At 57.0% G+C, this 19,094-nt stretch overlaps 1 protein-coding gene across 4 annotated transcripts in view; it reads right to left on the bottom strand.

Moving 5' to 3' along the window:
• The window catches only part of TLE3 (TLE family member 3, transcriptional corepressor), a 48,213-nt gene that overhangs the window by 6,649 nt on the left and 22,470 nt on the right, over positions 1 to 19,094 (bottom strand). The window contains exons 6-15 of one of the 4 annotated variants that reach the window (XM_061180130.1): positions 18,644 to 18,718; positions 10,782 to 10,986; positions 9,177 to 9,193; positions 5,415 to 5,534; positions 4,440 to 4,490; positions 3,640 to 3,792; positions 3,084 to 3,225; positions 2,324 to 2,523; positions 1,411 to 1,487; positions 372 to 621 (exon numbers count right to left, since the gene is read on the bottom strand). In XM_061180130.1, coding sequence (XP_061036113.1) covers positions 372 to 621; positions 1,411 to 1,487; positions 2,324 to 2,523; positions 3,084 to 3,225; positions 3,640 to 3,792; positions 4,440 to 4,490; positions 5,415 to 5,534; positions 9,177 to 9,193; positions 10,782 to 10,986; positions 18,644 to 18,718 — 1,290 coding nt within the window. The remainder of the gene's footprint in view (positions 1 to 371; positions 622 to 1,410; positions 1,488 to 2,323; positions 2,524 to 3,083; positions 3,226 to 3,639; positions 3,793 to 4,439; positions 4,491 to 5,414; positions 5,535 to 9,176; positions 9,194 to 10,781; positions 10,987 to 18,643; positions 18,719 to 19,094) is intronic. The other 3 variants (XM_061180132.1, XM_061180131.1, XM_061180133.1) reach the window with 3 other exon arrangements.

Genomic DNA, 19,094 nt, shown 5'->3' with positions numbered 1-19,094 from the left:
GAGGGGGAAGGGGCAGTGTTCAGCACTACCCACCTCCCCTGGTGGGGACCAGGAGAGTCAACAGCACTGAGCACCCTGGCCGCTTCTGCTCACTTCCTGCCCTTACTGAAGGCAGTGGCCAGTCCGACCCCGCTCCTTACTCACCCCCCTTTCAAACTTTCACTCCCTTCTTCACAAACTCCTGGAGGTCAGCATCATCTCCCCTTACAGACGATGAAAGTGGGGCTCAGGGAGGTTTGCCAGCTTGCCCAAAGTCGCCCAGCCAATACAGGGCTGCACCTGGCCGGGGGGATGGGGCTCTCCCCCTGACCCAGGCTGCCCCGCTCTCCTAGACCAGGTGGAAGGGATGCCCGCAGCCCTGGGATCCTCACCAGGCAGTCCAGCTGGGAGATGGGGCTCTTGCTGCCCGGCTGGCTGATGTCCCAGATCTTCACGCAGCCCTTGCCACCTGTGTAGACGTGCCGCGTGGGGTTGCTGATGGTCACCGCACACACCACCTCCCCGTGGCTGAGTGTGTTGATCTGCCGGGCGTGCCTGGGGATGCCGGGGCCTGCCAGGGCATCGTGGGGGAAGGGCACGGGCTGCATCTGCCCGTCAGCACTCACGTGGAAAGAGTAGGCTCTGGGAGGGGAGAACCACACTTCTGCCATCTCCAGCCCTCTAACAGTTTGCACAGCTCCTACCCAGTTTGACCGGCACCCGCCCCTGCCTGGCCTCCCTGCCTCCAGGTGTCCCCTCTCCCCAGATGTGAGGGCAGCTGGTAACCCCAACCTCCTTGGCCTGGCTGCACCAGGCCGGAAACTGCTGCAGAGTCCAACCTTGGCTTCTGCCCCCGCTTACAGATCCTTGCTCCAAACCAGGCTGCTGACCCCAAACTGGCCGTGGAACACCCTTCCCCACCATCTACAGGATCCTGAACACGCTGACTCCAGAAAGGACCCAGCTTGAACGCCACCCCTCCTCTAGGAGCCAGTGGCATTAGGGAGGAAAACCTGTTTGTGACCCTCCAAATGAATCACAGGGTGCACATCAGAGCCAGGGGTGAGCCAGTGTGGTCGGCCTGCTGTTTTAGGTGCCATCTGTGGGCAGAACCCGCAGGAGCCCCCGAGGCCAGGGCAGCTCCATGGCATTTGGTTGGGAGACCGCAGTGTCCGAAGTGTTCCTTCCCTCTCAGAGCCCAGGGACCACAACCTCAACCCCAGCCCTGTCTCGTTCCCCTTTCAGAGGGAGCCTGGGGGCCGTTCAGGAGTGAGGCCAGGCAGCTTTGCTGGGGCTGCAACCTGGCCTATGGGTACCCCAAGAGGGGCAGACACCTTTCCTCAGGGGAGGTCCACCAGGGCAGGGGATGGGTGGGTGGGTGGTGTGCTCTCCCCTGCCCTCCCCAGGAAGCAGAAAATAGCCAAAGCTTACGGTTTTCCACCAGGAATGGAGGCGAGGCTGGAGGGCAGGCCTGTGGCCCGCATCGGGGGGTGAGGGTCAAACCCAACCTGCAAGGCAAGGCCAGGCCAGCCCTTAGTGAGGGGTGCCGCCATACGTCCCCCCACTATACATCCCCCCACCGGCTTCCTCCTCCACCACCTCCTGTCCCACCCGCACGGCGCTGCCTCTTCAGAACCCGAGACAGCTGGGCAGAGCACAGCCCCTTGTTCCAGAGAGAGCACGGGCCCAGGAGGGCCAAGTGCCTTGTCCAGGACAATGGCAGGAACAGGATGATGGTCCAGACCCCGAACTCTGAACCGGTTATCTTCCACTCCCACTCCCAGCTCATTCTCCCTGCTCTGCAAGGCCAAGCGGGCCCCTCCTCACTTTGTTCCCTCCCCTGGTGTCCCAGCAGGCTTGTCATGGGGAGAGGAGGCCAACCTGGGTTCAGGAGATCAAGAGAGAAACTGTCTCCTGGAAGAGGACCCCCCTCTCCAGTCTGAACTGCTCTCAATAAACGGCAGACAAATCTTGATAACGGGCTGCCCCGTTTGCCAAGTCCCTGCCTCGTGGAAATCGCCCGACTCACCGTGGGATTCCCACCCCCACAGAGCCCAGAAAGAGAGGTGTCAGCCCCGCTTCCCAGATGAAAAGGGGCAGCCCAGGGAGGCTGTGTTGTGTGAGGTCACATGGCGACTGACGGGCAGGCGGGGTGGGACCCAGGTCTGCTGACCCCGAAGTGTGTTCCACTCTTACTCCTAATGAACACTGCCCCAAAGGCAGCTTCCTGGTCGCTGGGCCCGGAAGGTCCCCTTTGGTGTGCAGGAAGGGCCACCCTCACCCCCTCCAACTCCCCCGCTCCTTACCCAGTCCCCCCAAAAAAGGAGCCAAAAGGTCTACGTACAGCTCCAAAGCTCACCATTGGCGATCGGCCATAGGCGGCGGCAGCGGCGGCGGCAGCCGCGCTCATCTGGGGTGGGATGTTGTGGAGGCCGGCGTAGGCGCTGGGGCTGGTGAGGGAGCCGTTCATCTCATGGTGGCTCATCATGGCAAAGGGCGCAGCGTAGGAGCTGGTGATGGAGATGGGCGTGCGCAGGGCCGAGGCTGCAAGGAGGCGGGCGTCAGCCAGGAGAGGCCACCAAGGGGAGTGGGCCCCCCACGCCTCCATCAGGGGCAAAGCTCAGGCCACCAGACTGCCTCCCCGCCCAGCAGCAATCCTTCCTGAGTTCTAAAGCTGCCTACTCCAGGCAGTCCTCCTGGACTGAACCCACCGACCAGAGAACCCCATCCTCACAGCCTAAGAAGGTTCGAGCTGAGAGATGTGCCCACCGCTTTTTATAGAGCAGGACTCGGAGGCCCAGAGGAGGGGGTTGTTCAGAGCCTCACGGAACTAACAACAGAGGCAGACAGATCATTGGTGTCCTGACCGGTCTGAAGCTCCTTCCACACACTTAGTGCACAGTGGCTCCAGTAAGCCCTGACATCGGTGTTGAAGCACCAGGCACTCACCTCCTTCTCAAACCTGACCAAGTCCCCCAGAGACGGGTCCTGGGAGAGCCCTGACTCTGACCCCCCTCCCTGGACCCCATCTGTGAGGTTCCAGCCCTGGCCTGGGGCAGACCCCCTCCCCTCAAACATGGTCAGCCCAGCCCCATCGTGCCTACCCATTATACCTATCTGGTCCATGCCTGGAGGTTTGCCCGGCATCGACCGGAGTCCCGGGGTCGTGCTGGTGCCCGGAGTTGGGGCATCGTTCCTTGGGGTTGGTGTGTTGGACTTGAGCCCAGGGGTGGAGGATTTGTCATTCTGAAGAGGGTAGATGCAGAGACCAAGGGAAGCCATGAAGATTCCTTCCTCCCAAGAGCTGGGCACCACATGAAGCCCAGTGCTGGACCCAGCTCTGAATCTTCTGCCCCACAGCTCCTCAATTCTTGCCCAATCTTGTTTGGCAGGGACTGTGGTAATTGTTCCCATTTAATAGATGCAGCAACCAAGGCTTAGAAACGTTAACTAATAATAAGCACAGGGCTCAGCCTGTAAGTGGTAAAGCCAGGATTCGAACCCAGGCCAAGCCCCAATCTGTGTGCTTTCTACTCCAGGCCTCTGCCTTCCACTTAGCACCACTCCAGATCCAGGCCCTTTTCCAGAACCTTTTCCCTCTGCCCCCACGTTCCCCACCCTCTCCTAGCCTCTGCGGCGCCAGGGGCAGACCCCACATACATGACCAAGGTCTTTGGTCTTGGAGGAGGGCGTGCTGCTGGAGGAGGCCACCGAGGCGGGGCTGGTGGGGGCGTCCTTCTTCAGGCCACGGGCCTTGTCCAGCCCGTTTTCAGGAGGGGAGTGTGCGGGGCTGACCCGGGGCGTCGCTGGGTCCTAAAAACACAAGCGATGTGGGGATGTGCTGAGCAGTGACGAGCCTGGAGTCTTCTCTGCTCTGGGGACGGGAAGGGAGTGGGCACGGGGCATGGGAAAAGAGCCTGGTCCCAAGCGGGGACAACGAGTTTTTAATGACCTAGTCTGACCCCTTCATCCCACAGATGGGGAGACTGAGGCCTGGGTGGGTGGGGGTGAGCTGCCCAAGATCAAATACAAGTTCAGGACTCCAAGCTGGGCAGCTGGGCCTCGACCCTGGGTAGAGCCTTTCCAGCTCCCCCTCCCTCGTTAAGGCTGACCCGGGGGCTCACAACCCCAAGATCCCAGGGGTGGTGGGGAGAACAGAGCTGACCTGGAGGACCATGGGGACTGGGAGCCAGCCCTCCCCTGGGATCTTCAGGGGCCTCTCTCCAGAGACCCATCCTAGGAACCCAGCAGCGTGCACGAATGCCCAGCCACCAGGCAGCCAAGCCCTGCCCTCCTCCTCCTGACCAGCTGGATGCCCCAACCCCAAAGGCCTCGTCACCCAGCTGGGGCTGCTGGTAACGGTGCAACAGCCGAGACACGACAGCTCCCACCCAGGACAGGAGCAATCGCCAACCACCCCGCACAGGGACAGCCGCCCTGCGATCTGGGCCGGCCCTTACCTCATTGGAAACGTCCACCACCAGATCGTCACTCTTGTCCCCGTCACTGTCCTGCATGGAGAGGGAAGCCAGTGAGAGGCCACGCCCACCCCAGACTGAGCCCAAACCACGCCCCTGTTTCCACCAGCCAGGATCTGAACCCCTGCCAAACCCCAAAGTCCACGCTCTCCCCACTCAGTCCCACCAAAGCTGACCTCTTCTCCTTGCTGTTTGCTAGCCCAGACCCCAGCCCCAGGGTCACTCTGCTCCCACGCCCACAGGCAGCCTCACCAACACCTGCCCAGTTAGAATATTTCTAAGCCTGCTTTAACGTGTCGCTCTGGAGCCAGACACCTCTCTCCAGCTGGCCTGATATCCACCACCATTTGCAAGTGAGTGTGCTGGTCTCGTTCCATCATTCCCATCACTGTGTGGGAGGGGTGATTAGCCTTGTCTCCCAGAAACGCAGCTGAGGCTTTGGCTGTGCAATGTGTCCAAAGCCCCAGAACAGCCAAGTGGCTGAACACGGAGGGCCGGGCCCAAGGGCACCGGGTCCCACACCGCATCGCCCCCTGCCCTCTGCCCCAGCTCTCAGCCTTGCTCGGCCTGGCACAGAGCAGACACCCTGACCACCTGTAGGGTCAAAGTGTGGGGATGCCAGGGACGGCCCCCAGAGCAGACCGGAGGTTCTGAGGGGGCCGTGATGGCAGCAGGGGGTTGTTGGCCCATCGGGGGAGGTGCCCCTAGCTCTCCCCAGGCCCCGCGGAGGCCGGGATGACGTCCCTGTCCACTGCCTCCTGGCCGTGGTCCGCAGGCTCACAGGACATCGGTCTGTGGACGCTTCCCCTGTGCGGGCCACCTACCCTCCTCGGTGGGGCAGCGTCTCCTGCCCCCACGTCTTCCTGACTCTCCCACAACTGAGGCCCCGTGGGGTCTCCCCCACCCCAGCCCACCCAATCCAAACCCCGGCGGAACCCGCCGCGCTCTCAGACGTACGTATCGGCTCAAACTGTCCTTCTCCTCCGCTTTCCGCTTCTTGGCTTCCATGCTGTAGTCCGCGGAGCCCCGGTGCTTCTCACTGGCCCGTAGGCTTTCCGAGGGCGACACCGAGTTATTCTGCAAGCAAGAAGAAGAGTTAGTTTGAACATTTCATGCACAAATTGACATAGCTAAGTGACTCAGAAGGTCAGCTGAGGGGTCGTGTGTGTCCTGCAGGTCTCAGCTCCATCGGAGGTTCCCCAGGGACGCCCTCCCAACTCCCCAGACTCGGTTCCCCTGGGAGCGACCCCGGGAGCACGACAATTCTCTTCTGTAGCTGCTGTTAGATAATTAACCCAGCACGGGCCATCTGCCTCTGGCCTATGAGACCGTATGCCTCATGAGGGTGGGGGTCACGCCTGTGTCCTCCACCGCCCATCTGTGCCTGCCACACATATTTGCTCAAAGAATGGATAAGCTGAATCTGCTCTGGGTCTCGAAAGATGGATATGAGCCGACAAACTGGGGCCAAGCGCAATACTTCATATGCTGAACCCGACAGGAGTGGGGAGACTGATGGGGACGGGGATCGCCGGGGTGCCAACAGGCCTCCTAAGTGTACGAGGGCAATGGGGCATTTTGTGTGAACACCCTACAACTACAGCATGGCCTCCTACAACTTTAGAGAAACGCCAGGGTTATAAAGAAACAGAAAATGCAATGTCATGAAGCCTTTCCCCTCTTAAGACAGGAAAAGGTATAGAGGACAGGGAGACTCCCCCCCTTTGTAATGACGGGAAAGGAGGGGCCCCAAGACAATGGGCAACGTGCCCAAGGTCCCCCAGCAGCAGGCAACATGAAGGAAACCCAAGTTTTTTAGGCCTGGAAGAGACTTAACGAGTTCTCCCTTCAACTACAAAGCAAGTGAGGACGAGAAGAGTTTGGAATTTCGGGCCTGGGAAGAGGGAAGGTGGGCCAACAGGCGAGGCAGGAGAAGCACCCGCCAGCAGGCCCGGGGACGGAGCGGTGCTGGAAGGGGAGAGCTGCCTACAGAGGAGGACCCTGGCTGGTGGTGTGATGGGTAACCAGGAACGGCAGGCATCACATGGCCACCAGCACCGGGCTGGGAGCAGGGAGGAAGGAGCTACGGGCAGGGGTACCTGCCAGCAAACCTCTGTGCCAAGAGAAAAATATCACAACCCCCTCTAGGGGGCTGCCAAGGTTTGCCCCTTCCTAAGATACCACGCGACACCGTCCCTGCTTCACTCAGCACCCTCTTCAGGGCACCTGCTCTGCATCAGGCCTGGGGCTGGATGCCAGGTGTGGAGGAAAGAACAAGACGCAGTCCCTGCCCTCCAGGAGCTTCAATCCAGCTGGAGGGAAAGCCAAGTCCACTTCATCCCCATTCCCATCCCCAGGGGTGTGTGATGAGGCCACGTGGGGACCCAGATGGACGTCTGCTCAGAGGAGAAGGGCGTCAAGAGGCAGGTGGAGAGTCTCCCCACTTCCCCAGAGGCCGGGGTCGGTGTTCTGGGGGGGCGGGTGGGAGTGGTGCGGGAACCAGCCGCAGAACTTTATTTCCTCCCCTAAGCCGGTTTCTGGGCAGCCCTTCCCTGCCAAGCTTCTGCCTGAAGCAAATTAAAATGGCAGAGTTATCAAGCCTTGAAGAAAATATGGAGGTTATAATGGAAGTGCAGCTCAACCTTCCCCGCAGCCGGGCAGGCGCGGCGGCGATACACGCACAGCCGTGATTCAATTAGCCGCGGCGAGCGCCGGCAGAAAAATCGCCGTCGTTTCATTGCAGTTCCTCTGACGGTGGCCGCCCCGTGCTAAGCAGCGGCGCTCCCAGCCCCTCTGCTCTCGGGTGGGCAGGCGGGGAGGAAAGGGGGGCGCGCGGCTGCTCGTGTTTCTCCCCGCGACCAGGGCCACGGCTCAGAGAACAGCGGGCTCTTTCTTCTCCTGCAGTCAGGCTGAAAACCCTCGCTGCTACCGGAGGAGAGTCCTGTCAGGCGTTTAGCGGCATCGATCCAGCCCGCCTCTGGCTGGCAGGCGGCCAAAAAACTAAGTATTTTTTATTGCTTCGGCTAGGCAAGGAAATATGAATGAAGCTACCTCTAATTGGACTCCAGACTAACCCCTCTGGGACAGCTTCCAGCCCATTCCACTCCGACACGGCCCTGTCTTTCCTGCCGGGGCCTCATCTGTTGACAACCTGGTTTCCAAAGGGCTGATTACGTTTGTCTACACTCCCTCCAACACTATGGCCGCGTGCACACATGTGGGCCCCTACTGCCTCTCCCCGGGACGCCCCACACCCCCTCCCGGCCCAGGACGGCGTCCCGATTCATTTCCACGGAATTCTCCAGTGGCCCAAGGATGGCCCCTCTGCCCTGAGTATGGATGTCGGCGAGCACTGCGGAGCGAAGAGCCCAGCTCTTAGGGGTTCCCCATGGGTTCCTTTTAGCAGAAAGCGTTCACAGACGGGGGCACAAAGCCAGAACCAAGAGCGATGAAGATGAGCATGAGAATGTGTGAAGGCAGGGAAGGGGCCGAGCACCCACTTCTCTCTGCGGCAGGTCCCTGTTCAGCAGGTAAGCTCCGGGATCCTGGGTCCTGTTCTGAGCAGGGGGTCTTCCTAGCTACGCGGAGAGGCTGGCTGGGCAGGAATATTGCCATGTTACAGACAGAGAAACTGAGGCTCAGCGAGGCCAAGAGGACTACCCAACGTCCCATGAATCTGGGACCAGACTGAGCCTTGAGGTGTCCAGCCCAGCCCTCCAACAAGGCCACCTACTGGGATCAACACTAAAGCAATCAAAATGGATTTACAGTTTCAGCTGTTCCTTTTTTACGCACCTAGCCATTCCTGGGCCCAAATGACCTGGATTTCTGAGCACACAGGCAAGTCGAGAGGGGACGTGAGCACTGCTGCTAATGGGAGGTTTAAAGTCAGCCCGGGTAGAGGGCTGGGAAGGGGAGGTGGGTCGGGATGGAGGAGCCGCCCAAGGAAGCTGCTGTCTAGATGGTTAGTTAACTGCCTGACCTTCCAAGTCCTACTTAACACGAGATAATAACCAAAGCCATCCTAACAGATTAGATGGCCCCAGATACAAGGACAGTGATGAGAAATAAAATAGCTGTGTTAATCGCTGGAGGATTTTTTTTATCCAGACTCCACTGTGCTCATTCAGAAGGCTTATTCACTTGAAACAGAACCTCTGAGCCAGCCTCAGTGTGATCAGAAAGATTTACAACAAATCTCAGAGCTGACAGACACACAGGCAGCCTGCCCTTAACGCTCTCTTGCTAGCACTTTCTCAAACCGAGTTAAAGCCTAGAACAGGGAGAAACCTCAGGTGCTGGGAGGAAATGAGGAGGATAGAGGATCATACAGGGGTCAGCCAATCTGGGGGGCAGGGAAGCACTCCGGCCCCAAACGAGGTGGGGCACACCAGGGTCCCGAGCTCTGGGTTCAGCCCTGTGACTCCACAGCCCCCCTTGGAGGGCCCAGGGCTGGCTGGCTGACCTCTCCAGTAATCACCTCTCGTATAAAAGGCGGTTGGTTAGTAGAGCCCACTTAGCCCAGCTCTTCATTTAACAAATGATGTCCCTGAAGCCTGGAGAGATGAAGGCTTCCCCAAGTGCAGGTCACTCAACAGGGGACAGCAGCGCCTCTTTCACGACAACACCCTTCTCCCAGGAGCCCACACAGGGTTAGGGCTGACCCTTCCCCAGCACCCAAACACCCCCCCCAACAGGTTCCAGAGTGCTGGCACTTACCGTGCTGGATTCTCTCTCTTTGGGGACGGAAGGCCAGGACAGGAGGAGGGGCAGGTCCCCCAAGACAGAGAAACAAAAAAGAAAGCAAGGTCAGTCTCATCCAATTGGCTTTTCTGCTTTGCTAGTTCACGGGTTCTAAAACGGGCAGCGGCCTGGCTCTCTGAGTCACCACGGGTCAGCCAAGGTAGGGCCATTAGGTGACGTCTCTCAGTTTGGAAATTAACCGCCCCAATTCCAATGCTTCACCCGGCCACCAGGCCCCGGTGGGGCAGCGGGGGGGAATCTGTGGCCTAGCTCTCCCTGACATGCCGAGAAGGGCACCAAGATTACTGGTCAGCAGTTTTTAAAGCCATAAACTTGGGAAGGATTGTGCTATGCAAAATATCCATAGGACCTGGGAGTTGAGAACATTATTGTTATTTAAAAAAAAAAAAAAGGAATTATGGGAGTGGTATTTTGGTGGTGTTGTTTTTTAATTAACACTCTTCTCTGTTTCTTTACCAAGACGCCCCTGGAAGCTGAGGCCTCTGATTATTTGCCCGGCCAACCACTAGCTCCCTGATCCTCCTGTCTGTTGTGGGGAGGCCCTCTTCCTCTGCCAGGAGGACCATCCTACTGCAGGGGCAAAAAAAACTTAGCCTCTGGTTCCCATGACCTGCTACTACTGCCCCATGGCCCCGGTCCCGGGCAGGATGGTAACACTCCAAGCCCCCTGTGCCCAGGGCCGGCTCATAAGGCACTGGCCATGTGCCCCAGTAAATATCTAAGGGCAAATCAAACCATCATGTGGTGCACCTTAAACAGGATAGTATGTGTCGATTATACCTCAATAAAGCTAGAAAAATAACATCTAAGGGCAGACCACACAAGGTGGCAATCTCTGCAAAGGGTCTGCTAGGAAGCCAGGCCCTCTCCTTTCCCGATCAAACTAGGTCCTCCCAAGGCCCTTCTCGGCGCAGCTTCAGGGGTCTTCGCGGGACAGGCTGGGTTAAGGGTAGAGGACGTTCTCATTCCCAGTCTTCCCAATCATCTCCCTGCAGCAGTGTCACCACCACCTCTACTTAAAGACGGTCCCCTAACGAGTCTTTACTTGAGCGCCAACTGGGTATCTTTTCCAAAGAACTTGGTCTCTGGCCTCAGAGGACCAATGATCCTGGTGAGGATAAAACACTTTCCAGGGTAGAAAACAGAAGAACGGCCACAAAGGGCTCCGTCTTGGGACCCCCCAACTCTTGAACTCTTATGGGAATTTGAAGAGGGACCCTCAGCTTGGCCAGGAGGGCATCCTGAAGGAGTGGGACTGGGGCTGGCCCTTGAAGGGTGCACAGGGTGTGGCTAGGAAGATGGGAAGGTACTCCAGGAAGAAAGGACAACATGTCTTCCAGGGCAAAGAAGAGCAGGTACACATCAGGGATTGGGGGGTGGCCTGGGGGATGGGGCTCCGGTTTCCGTGTACCAGGAACTGAATAGATGGCTCCAAGCCTTTTGCTAACTCCTGGTCCTCGGGTGACAGCGTTTGCTGTGTCTGTTCACAGAGGGGCCTCCAAAACCTCTGCCCCCCGCCCTGCACTCTGCCCTCCGGCCCCGCCCCGCCCCGGGCCGCACCTCTGTGGTCCAGCTCGTGGTGGTTCTTCTCATCCTTCACCGACAGGTGGGCCTGGCTGCCCAGGGCACCAAGCGCCAGCAGCCCTGAGCTGCTCCCCGTCACTGGGGGGATCCCTGGAGGCTGGAGGCCTGACGGGTGGGGTGGCAGCTGCACCGGGGGGCCATGCGTGGCGTGGGAGAGGTGCTGCGCCTGGAGCTGCTGTTGCTGCAATGAAGTTGGTGGTGAGTGCGGCTGAGCGGGGAGGGCCGGGGAGGCCCGGGCCAGCCCTCTTGCTCCTACAGGAAGTGCCGGGGGAACATGCCCCCCAAACCTCTGCCCCCAGCTCAGGCCACACATGCTGTCATGCTGGAGGAAGTCTGGTCATGGACCACAGTTGAGACACAAGATTTATGATGGCAAACACTCCATCTCCTCTCCAACCCCAGTCTCGGGACAGAACTTCTCAATGCATGTTTCCAGTCCCAAGATAAATACAGCATGCATTTAAAAGCCAGTCATCGGGGTTCCCTCTCCGTTGAGGGCGATCCACTTTTAAGCTCCTCGCGGTCACAGTTTTGCTCATGCTTACATGCCTGCAAACGTCAGCAGCCAGCGTTTCCCACCCTGAGCCCGTACCCTGGGGCAGACTCCCTAATTCTGAGGAACTCCACGCCTGTCTTACAGAGCGGGGGCAGGACACAGCAGAGGAGTCCCGAGATCAAGAGGAGTTTGGGGCCAGTGGAATGAGAGCCAACGTCACTGGACATCAGAGTGGAGAACAGCGTAACAGGAAGAGTGGGGGCTTTGGAATCAAGACTGATCAGGATTCAAATCCCAGCTCTGGCACTTACTAGCTGGGTGACCTCAGGCAGGTTACTCACTAAGTGATCTCATAACAATAGCTAAACGTTTCCCAGAGGCCTTTCCATGGCTCCCTCCCCTTCCAAAATCTAGTCGTGCATTAAGTCACTTATTATCAATAGCAAGGATTAACAATCCCTAATCAAGGATTCCGCTCAGCACTAGCCTCAGAGTCTTCTTCTCCGCCTTCCCCTTGTGCTCCCCCAGCAGCCAAGACAAAGCGCCCTTTATCATTCCCAAGATTGCGTCAAGAACCACGGGCACTGTGGTGGCAAGCTACACCACAGCTGAATATTTCATAGGGACTGAAATATTTCTTAGGAATGGCTGGGCCCTTGGGTACACATACATCTTTCTTCTCAACGAGCACAAAAGGAGGGAACAGAAATTTACTGAATGCCTGAATGAATGCCTGGGCCCTTTCCAAATATTTTCTCTGACCCTTCCAACTACCTGGCAGAAGGGTTCTGCCCATTTTACAGATGGCAAACTGGCACTTAGGGGCTGGAGTGGGCAGCCAGTAACTAGCCAAGCCTCACCAGTAGTGTGGTATCTGGACTCAAATCTGTCAACCACTGACGTCATCCAAAGAATGTTCCTAAAGAGACCCTCCTCCCCAAAGCAAGAAGAGTTGGTGGGGGTGACAAAGAGCCAAGACGTGACAAGCTCGCCTGTCAGTGTGAACCGTGGCTCTCAGGCCACTGATGACAGACAACAAAACACAATGAAGGCCCACAGTTCTGGACAGACGTGAGGCTCCAAGAGGCAGTGACTGTGTTTGAGGTCAGGGATTAAGAGCCCCGCTCTTCCCCAACTAAGCCGCAAACCGCCAACCTGGTGCACCCCCAAATTTAACGGCACCCCCAATCACACCACACTCCTGGCCCCAGAGAGCTCATTTCTCAGTTTGGGGAGAATGGCTGGGACCCACGGCCATTGCTCCAGACCTAGGACATCTCTTGGTGGGCAGTTTACAGAAGCTGCCGGTGGGCACTGGCCCAGGTTGCAGCCTGACCCCAGATCTGCCTCGAGACGCCAGAGCAGAAACGAAGCCGAAGGGCCCCCTGGAAGCCCTCCCCATCATCCGTGTCACAACAGGTTCCTCCTTTCTGAGAGTGATGACAGCTCAGACTCTGGAGCCAGACAGACTAAGGAAGATGTCCCGCTCTATCTTTTATCAGTTATAAGACCTTAGACAACAGTGGACCTCTCTCAGCCTCAGTTTCCTCATCTGCAAAGTGGGGATCAGAGTGCAGCCCATCTCTTCCGGTTGTACAAGGATCACGTGCGTTACTACGTGAAGGCAAAGTAGGCGTTCAACAAACATTAGCAAAAACTATGAGTGGACCACAGATAGAACTGCATCTTTCATCTTTCTCTGATCTTGGCAACTCGTGAGCTCCAGAAAGAAGGGACCTTGTTTTATCCATCCCAGCACCTCGAGTGGGGCCTGGCATGTTTGCCCAATACACATTTGCTGGGTGAATAAATGAAAATGTTGGAAAAGGGTTTACACAGAGAGGCTGGGAAGTTAAGTCAGCAGAGTGGCTCTGTCCAAAAGCCATCCACCTTCCCAGATCCAAGCCTCCTCTTGGTTGGGACGAGGAGCATCAGTGATGCATCCTGCTTGCCAAAACATGAACCAGTGAACCAGCATCAGAAGCTTGGAACAAAGGCTGTAGTTGCAGTGGCTGTTTGGAAGACAGTGGCTTTCAAAGCTGCTGAGCTTCCCAGACAGCAGCTGGGAGAGGGTGGTTTTCAGCCATGGCCCGTCAAGCAGGAGTGTCTCTTCTTTGCAACAGAAGAAAGGCAGCTCCCATGTACTTCTCACCTTCAAATACAAGAGCACCCCCTGCACAGCCAGAAATTCCCCTGAGGTCTGCTCTGGGTGGTTGGAAGGCATAGTCGGGAGCGGCCCAGCAGGCTCCAGGAAGCAGGGACAGAGAGCCGACCTCCTCCCAGGCTTCTCTCCTGGGGCGAGGACAGATGCCAGGCCTTGTCGGGCCAAGGGTCTGCTAACAACAGTCCTGGTTGTGATAAAAGAGCGAGATAAAGTCTTTGCCGCAGCGGGGCAGGGGGTGCTGGCTGGCAGTGATCCACCCGTCTCTCCGTCCCCGTGTCGCAGGCAGGGCACAGCCATCCTCAGGCTGCATTTCTATCCCTGTGACATATCTCTGACTTCAGAGGACGATGTGCAGAAACACAGAGACATCCGAGTGGGAGGGTGACAGCGTTTTCAACTGGGGACAAATGGGATCGAGTCCACCGTCCGAGGAGGGCACTGGGCTCACCACTCTGCAGCAGCCGGTCCCTGGCTTCCACCATTCCCTCCAAGACCAGGATTTCTCCGTCCACCATAGGAAAGGAAGTCAACAACCCACCCCCCAACCCCAAAAGAGGGGTGAGGCGTGTGGAAGCAAGCCCCCTCGTGAGCACGCCCTCCTCCCACCTTTAACATTTCATGCTGGAACAGCAACCTGTCAAAGAACATGTCCCGTGGGGCAGACGTGTGTCCCTGTCCTCACGTGTGCCAAATGCCCAGGTCCCGAGCTCCGAAGGTATGGCCACTTACATGGGAGGCTGCCGGGGAGGCCCGCGCTGGCCGAGTCTGTGTAACTGGATTATGCACATCGCGCTTCATGCCTCTGCTACCTGATTTAATGCTTCGCTTCTCAGGTTCATGATTTGGGTTAAACCTAGTGAAGTTGTCTAAGCATTTCCAGGGCTGAGACCCACCAAGGACACCCAGACAGAGTCCTAACTGCATAAGAAGCAGACGCCCTGCCCTCCCAGGAGAGGGAGAGCAGCCCCGGCCTCTACTTCCTACCCACGGAGGTGGCCCCCCAGCTCCAGGCTGAATTGTGCCTTCATGCTCTGTTATAGTTTGGAGAGCTCACAACAACCCCGTTATCCCCATTTCAGAGACGGGAACAGGCTCAGGGGGAGGCGAAGGAACTCTGCTAAGCCAAAGTTACCAGAGCCAGGACACAAACCCAGCATGACTTCTCTCTACCACGGCCCCCCGGCTGAGAGAAACAGATGCGTTCATTCTAAGGCACACTCTCTGTACCATCCTTCTCCCGGTCAACTGAACCCAGCTCATCAGCATCCTGGAGGGAATGCGAGAACCTCAGGATTGGCTTCAAAATACCCAGTGTAGTTTGTAACAAGCTAAAACCTCCCCCTTCCTCACCCCGCTCACCCAATTTAAAAAAAAATAAGAAGCACCAACAAGGACCTACTGTACAGCACAGGGAACTCTGCTCAATATTCTGTAATAACCTAAATGGGAAAAGAATTCGAAAAAGAATGGATACATGTATATGTACAACTGAATCACTTTGCTGTATGCCTGAAATTAACACAACGTTGTTAATCAACTATGCTCCAATATAAAATAAAAAATGAAAAAAAAAAGTAATCAAGCCAACACCTATATCTTCCACTAATAATTTCCAGGGGAATGCAGGCCTAATTGTCAGTGGGGCCAGTGAGGTACGTGCCCCTCCTCCTGCCAGGTTCAGTGACCTTGGACCAGCACGGAGCAAAGTAAAACGTGAGTTCTGAAAACGGTGGGTAGCATCAGCTCACAGGGTCTCTAATCTGCTTGGGGAGGCCTTGTGCAAGCTGCTGACCAAGGGACAGTATTTCACCCCTCATGCTCAGCAATCTTTTGACCCTCGAATGATCCCCCAATAACTTGGATCCAAGAAAAAAGGTGTGTAACAGGTCTGCAGTCATTGGGTCCTGGCAGGCCCCGGCGAACACACACACACCTTCAGGCCTGCCTTCCCCAGACGGTCACTTGAGTTCCCAGTGGCCCTGTGTGGGGTGGGCGGACTGGGCCAGCAAGCCTGGGCTTCCGTCAGCCCCTCTGTCCCCTCTCCCCTCACACCAAGCTGACACTGGATTCTGGCCTCTCTCACCTGGAGATACTGGAGAGGCCCTGGAAATACTCTAATTCATGTGATAAATACACACCACTAGCTGCAGGTATGCCCACGCCAGATGTGTCTACCTGACTTCTTATCTCTCTCTGAAATGAGCCAAGATGTGAACCCAGAATCCTTCCACCCCACGCCCAAGAGAGCCCCAGATGACTGACAGAGGGCACGTCAAAGGAAACTTGCCCAGCCCTTCTCCATCTTTTCACAAATGGGGAAAACAGGCCAGAGGAATGAAATGACTTGCCCAAAGCCCCCCTAACTCCCAGACCAGGGGGCTGGGCTACTTCTCCCCCAAGAGGGGCCAATCGGACAGTACCATGTGGGTGGCCACAAGGCTTCTGGGCCCTTCCCTTCACCGCCCTTCCCTGCTGGGGCAGGACTCCTGCCCTTTGGCCACCAGCCCTCCCGGCCCCCTGCCACCCTCCTCCCATCACTCTCCCGAGTCAGCCCGGCCGCAAGCCCGCTGTCCCTCTCCTTGCTCCTTCACAGGATGCCCCGGGCTCAGCGAGCCATCCTCAGCCGTCCGTAATTCCTGCCTTGTGAGGCTCTGTCAGGCGCAGTGATTAGATGGCTGCCTTCTTAATGACAGGGAGACGGCCGCATTCACTCAGAGCCGGAGAAGCAATTACCTCGAAAATGGGGGTCACAGGCCCCACTCGTTGGCTTTAATTGAATTCCAATATCTGCCTCGAGCTGCCTTGACCTAACGTGTAGCTTCCTAAATACTCCTTGAAGGAAGTGGAGCTAATCCAAGCAGCGCTTCTTCCCCCAATTCCACTCTTTTCTTAGAACTTAAAAAAAAATTTTTTCATAAGATGATTTTAATTCCAAAGGGGTGGGGGGGAGACAGTGGGGGAGAAGGGACTCCACTGTGGCCACGGCAGGAATGGGAAGGCTGGGCCTGGAAAGCGGATAGGGACGAGGAGCTGAGAGAGGAGAAGTATCAGAGAACCCCGATGTGCCACTCATGTGCCACTCTCAGCAAAGCCACCACGCTGTGAACTGGCCACTGAGGAGGACACAGGCGCCACACCAGGGCTGGATGGGAGGTAGCGGGGGAAGAGCCCTAAGCCGAAAGCCAGCCCGGGGCCTCTGGCCTGGCATTGCTCCTGAACCGTGTGTGACTGTCTGTGAATCACTCCCCGTCTCTGTAAAGCAAGGGCATCGGCTGGATCAGTGGTTCTCTACCACGGGCCATTTCATGCACTGCCCCTGCCGGGACATTTGGCAATGTCTGGAGACGTTTTGGGGTGTCACACCTGTGTGTGGGAGGGTGCCACTGGCATCCAGTGGGGGGAGGCCAGGGCTGCTGCTGAACACCCTACTGTGCTTCCTCACAAAGTATCTGGCCTCAAAGTTCACGAGTCTTGAGGCTGAAGAACCCTGGGCTAAGATGGTTTCCAAGGAGACTTCAAACTTTTACCATATTATGATTTCCCTGCTGGGGGCTCTGCCTCCCAAGCTCACTGGCTAAAAGCAGTGACCAGTCACTCCTGTTGCCCTTTCTGGCCTCCTCTCTGCTCCTGCCACACAGTAGGTGAGCGTCTGCTCCTCCCGCCTCAACATTGTCAGGATTCAGCCGAGGCTAACGCTCCCCTGGCCATCCCCCAGCAGCACTCAGCAGCTGCCAGGGGACTCAGACCAGCAGGACAGAACCCCGTAACCATCACGGGTCCCAGTAATGTGTTGGAGGATCAGGATCCGCCAGCATCACTCTGTCACTCCAAGCCCACCCCTCCCGGCATGCCTGGCCCAAAGAGATGAACTGGTCCACCCCCTCCTGTCACAGATGCAGAAACTAAGGCCCGAGGAAGAGATGGGACTGCCTGAGGTCACATGGGGAAGAGGCTTAACTAGAACACAGGTCTCCAGGTTTCTGCCCCAGAATGAAGAGCCCAGAGTCATCGTTCATCCCACCAAGCAGAACATTCTAGGCCTTCAGTTCCACCTTGAAATAATGACCGTACTTAAGAACAAGAGGAGGAATGAAGACCAATCAGAGGGCTAGAGGGACCTCAGCCAACCAGTCTACTGCTTCCCAAGCCTGACTACCCTTCCGAATGATCTAGAAAACTTCAAAAACACAGATTTCCGGTTCCACCCCAACCCTATGGAAAAGAAGTCTGGGGTGAGTGCCTTAGAATTTATTGTTCAGAAGCTCCGTTGGGGACCTGGACTCAGCCATCTGTGGATGGGAAGCAGTGATCTCACCCACCCTGTTCATTTTAGGGACCAAAGGAGGACAGGTGCATCCTGAGGCTAAGAGCCTTGCCCAAAGTCCCCTGAAAAAAACCTGTTTCTCCTCAGATGCTTGTCTTAAATATCCTTTAGCAGCCTCATACCAAAGCAGCAAGCAGGAGAAAGATGCTGTGTCAATCCCAGAAATGCACTAAAGATGTAAGCCAGGTAGGAGCACTAAAGGGGAGAGATCTGGCTTCCTCCTTTCACTGAGGGGCCAGACCAGAAGTGGGCCTCACGAAGCACTCTGCATTATCTTTTCCTGTTCCCGGGTGAGATGGGACTCCTAGAACATCAGGGAGACCTAGCCAGGGGCCCTGGCTGGACTTGACATGGGCCCATGATGAAGACTCCGCCAGGCAGCTCAGCGCATGGGACAGCAAGGCCCAGACCCAAATGCCACAGCACGTTCCACATCACAGTACAGCAGAGACACTTCTGATCCCAGGTGGCCAAAGAAGGGCAGACTTTTGCCAGTGAGGGGACAGGCCCCCGGGGAGGTGGGAGAAATCAGGTTGGCCTCCAAGGTGATTCCAGAGTCCACCCCCCCTGCAATGTTGGAGACCGAAAGCCAGGAAAGGATGGGGCTGATGAATTTCAAGGTGGATCGGGGCGTGTCGGGCACCCCTTTAACTTGGGGACTGAGAGGCAACCGGGGAGCCACAGGGGGAGATCTCTAGGTGGGTCCAAGCCCATGAGATGTTGGGAGAGGCCAGAACCCTGGGGCTGCCATTCTTTGAGGCCAGCTAAGGTCAGGGTCCATCTCTGGTTATGGTAAATGAGAGGAATAAAAGGGCTATACACACGGTGAGAGGCAGATTGGGGAGTCCACGTACCCCGATGATGGCGTTCAGCTCCGTCATGGTGACCTGCTTGGCTCGCTCCACCGCCTGTGCCACCTGTTGCTGGTGCTGGAGGGACCGGGTGTGGGTTAGTGGCGGCCGCCGTCCCCAACCGATCACGGAGGCACGGGGGTAGGGGACAGGCGGTGACACAGGAGGCAGAGGAGGTCCACTGACCAAAGCAGGACACAGGGAGGACGGGGGACCCTTTAAACCCTTCTCAACGCGTGCCTATTACTTCTGTAATCCACACTTCCCAGAGTTTTAAGTTAAAATATAAAAGAGCCAAAAGAGGGCTATTTGTCGACCGTCTCCCTCCGCCACGCAGACAAAAAAAACTTCCTTCCAGGCATTTGAGAATGGGCTGGATGTGAGAAGATGCTACTGAATGATTATTCGTTTTCTAAATGTGGTGACAATAGTGCAGGCACGTAGGAGGGTGTCC

This window comes from Eubalaena glacialis, chromosome 2 (genome assembly GCF_028564815.1).
Source record: "Eubalaena glacialis isolate mEubGla1 chromosome 2, mEubGla1.1.hap2.+ XY, whole genome shotgun sequence".
NCBI classification, from domain to species: Eukaryota; Metazoa; Chordata; class Mammalia; order Artiodactyla; family Balaenidae; genus Eubalaena; species Eubalaena glacialis.
The sequence above is the reverse complement of the archived record's forward strand: the minus strand, read 5'-3'. Positions and strand labels throughout refer to the sequence as shown.